This window comes from Glossina fuscipes, unplaced genomic scaffold (genome assembly GCF_014805625.2).
Source record: "Glossina fuscipes isolate IAEA_lab_2018 unplaced genomic scaffold, Yale_Gfus_2 59, whole genome shotgun sequence".
In the NCBI taxonomy this organism is placed as follows: Eukaryota; Metazoa; Arthropoda; class Insecta; order Diptera; family Glossinidae; genus Glossina; species Glossina fuscipes.
In genome coordinates this window covers 4,610,003-4,612,874 of record NW_023998431.1, presented here as the reverse complement: position 1 = coordinate 4,612,874, position 2,872 = coordinate 4,610,003, and the positions used below count along the sequence as shown (strand labels likewise).

General features: G+C 36.6%; 1 protein-coding gene across 1 annotated transcript in view; it reads right to left on the bottom strand.

The window, feature by feature from the left end:
• Positions 1 to 644: 644 nt before the first annotated feature.
• The window catches only part of LOC119637437 (transcription factor SPT20 homolog), a 30,788-nt gene continuing 28,560 nt past the window's right edge, over positions 645 to 2,872 (bottom strand). The window contains exons 5-6 of the mRNA XM_038033457.1: positions 2,517 to 2,872; positions 645 to 1,062 (exon numbers count right to left, since the gene is read on the bottom strand). Coding sequence (XP_037889385.1) covers positions 841 to 1,062; positions 2,517 to 2,872 — 578 coding nt within the window. The 3' untranslated portion in view covers positions 645 to 840. The remainder of the gene's footprint in view (positions 1,063 to 2,516) is intronic.

Sequence of the window (2,872 nt, the reverse complement as noted above, 5' to 3'; positions counted from 1 at the left end):
AAAATAAATTTTAATTTTTCACACACCCACACACACACATACACAGACGCATACACACATTCCTTTGAGAATCCGAATGCGAGAACAAAATTATATATATTATCTAAACTTGGATGTGTATGTACATGCATGCGTATATAAGTTGAAAAAATAAAAGGGGGTGACCTCAGTAAAAAGTAGAGCATATTTGATGACGTATATAATTTGTTAAATGATTGCAATTCGTACGTTGATGACGATGGACGACAGTAATGATGATAAACATTATGCTGGTGCAATCGTCGTAGTATATAATATAATAAGTACTGAGTGGCATATTTATTATATTTTGCTTCATTCTCTTCTCACATGTTTTTTGTATTATTCTAAAAAATTTTATTAATATATACCTAAAGTTAGAGAGGCTGTGACAGTAATGCTTTTTATCATATTTCAAGTTGAAAATATGTAAATACACCGCAATGTATCAAATAGAAGCAATAAAAACTATACACATATACATAAATAATACGAAGAGCGTGCTATTCAAGAGTGAAAATGCATGTATTTAGTTGGTTGGCTTCGCCTACAAACGGTAGGCATTGAATTCAGATATGAAAGGATCAAGTTTTACCTAAGGAAACTTGATTGCAATTCAGGTCGGGTTTTTTTTTTTGTTTAATTTAAATTCAATTTGGAAAGAGCATATTTTATTAGAATGCTGCAATTTGCTCCTTTTCGTTTTTGTTTCATTTTTTACTTTTCACCTTAAATTTTCCAAAAAAAAAAAAGAGTTGATTTTAAGCAGAAGACTTTTAGAGTTTGTTTTTAAATTAAAGGGTAAAGAAAGATATGTTTTACTTACATAATGCGATGATAGGCATCTGGCTGGGCCTGTGAACAGGTCACGGATTGGTCGGATTCTGTGGAGTCATCACGTAGCGTGGCAACTCCCAGTGGTAAAATTGGTATTATAGCAGCTGTAGCAGCTGCTGCTGTTGCCGGCGGGCCCGCCACCACCGAAGGTGTAGGAGGCGGCGGTCCAGCTATAGCCTGCGGTGATGGTGTCGTGCTTAGCGCTTTCTGAAAAAGTATGTAAACGCCTATCAAAATAAAGTGCAAAACCATGTAAAAAAAAAAATAAAAAAAACCGAAAGACAATTTTACTCAATATCATCCTTATGCCATTAGCTAGTGTCAGATGTTGGTTTGCTAATAATAACCTGCCTCTATTCGGTTTATGGATCGGTCGTTGCATCTATTGTGTGAAAAACGATTTTTTTTTTCTTTTTTTCAAATAACCAACTAACCAGTGTACGTCTCCTATCCACCATTAAGCGTGCTAATGCTCAGGAAGAGTTGCAAGCAAAAGAACAAAAAGGCGTAATGTTTGTGCACATTCGCCTGAAAGGTAGCACCGCCAAGAGCGATAGGTAAGACTTTTACACACATCCATATTGTTCTAAAGGTGGGACGAGGAATTTATTGTTCAATATCGTTTTCAGCGTCGTCTTCTTGTCTACCCGCCTATCCATGTGCTGTATGTATTCAGCTTGCAATTTACAAATCGAATTTTTCATGAAATTTTGGTAAAGATCGGTATTTTAATAGGTGCTGGTACAAGGATTGGATGGATGTTAGTGAAAGGCGAGTGAATTACTCGCCACATATCAATGTATTTTTAAAAAAAATATTTTTCAAAAGTCAGTGTTATTCGAAAAACCGTATATCTACATACAAAATATTTTAACGGAAGACAACCATTTGCTGTACATCCTCTCGTCCAAACTTTCTTGCAAAAAGTGGATCTGCATATTGAAAAAAGCTTTGATCTATCATAGTAATTTGATATATAATTTACTAAAGTAAATTTTGCAACATACGGATCTACTTTGGACTCCTTTTCAATTAAGTGGATCCCATGAAAAGTGAATCGTTATAGAAGAAGGAAATCCAATTTCTGATAACTTATAAGAAAAGTAATGGTGTAGGACATCATGGAGTCGCCCTTGACTGTCGGCAACATTTCCAGTTAATTTGGTTTGCATCTTTACTCTCTCTTAACACCAAATGTATGCATCTGAAAATTTGCATCCGATTCATTGCGTTTGCCACACTCATTACGTAAACCGAACGAGCGTTCTCTCGCCAAAACATTAAAGGAACTTGAAATGTAAAGCAAATCCAGTTTGCATTAAAACTAGAAATTTTACCCTAATTATGGTAGACATTTATAGATTATTTACACTTTAGTGCTGAAATAGAAGCATGACGCTGGCCTTTAAATTGCTTTTCACAGAATTGTACGTAAATAATGCAAATCAATCTTGCAGAGAGTAATCAAAGGTTGACCTAAAAAATAAAACGAGCTGTCATTTTATTCGGACTTTAATTGTGGAAGCAAGAAATCAGATTAACTAGAGACTTTAACTTGCTTTGCAAAGTCAGTTCAAGCGTTGATTAGTTTATTTTGCTTGAGCTTTTACTGGCAAAGGAAAAGCGCACGATTATATTTAGAGTTTCTGGCAGGGAGTTACCTTAGATTCGGCTGTCTCCGGGGCCGAATACCGTTTGCGTTCGTATAGTATTTCACGCTCTATAGAACGGCTGCGGAAAGCTGGCGGTAAACCGCGTTCAGGTGGTGTCGGTATAATGGGCGTGGGAGCACTAATGCTGCCACAAATCGATTGTTGGATTTGTGGGGCTTGTTGGCTAATTTGTTGTTGTTGTTGTTCGTGTTGTTGCTGTTGCTGTTGCTGCTGATACTGTTGTTGGTCTAGTTGCTGCTGCTGCTGTTGCTGTTGTTGTTGTTGTTGTTGTTGTTGTTGTTGAGCTTGACCCGATGTAGTTGGTGGACTTTTTTCGCTTTGCTGTTGCTGCTGCTGCTGCTGTT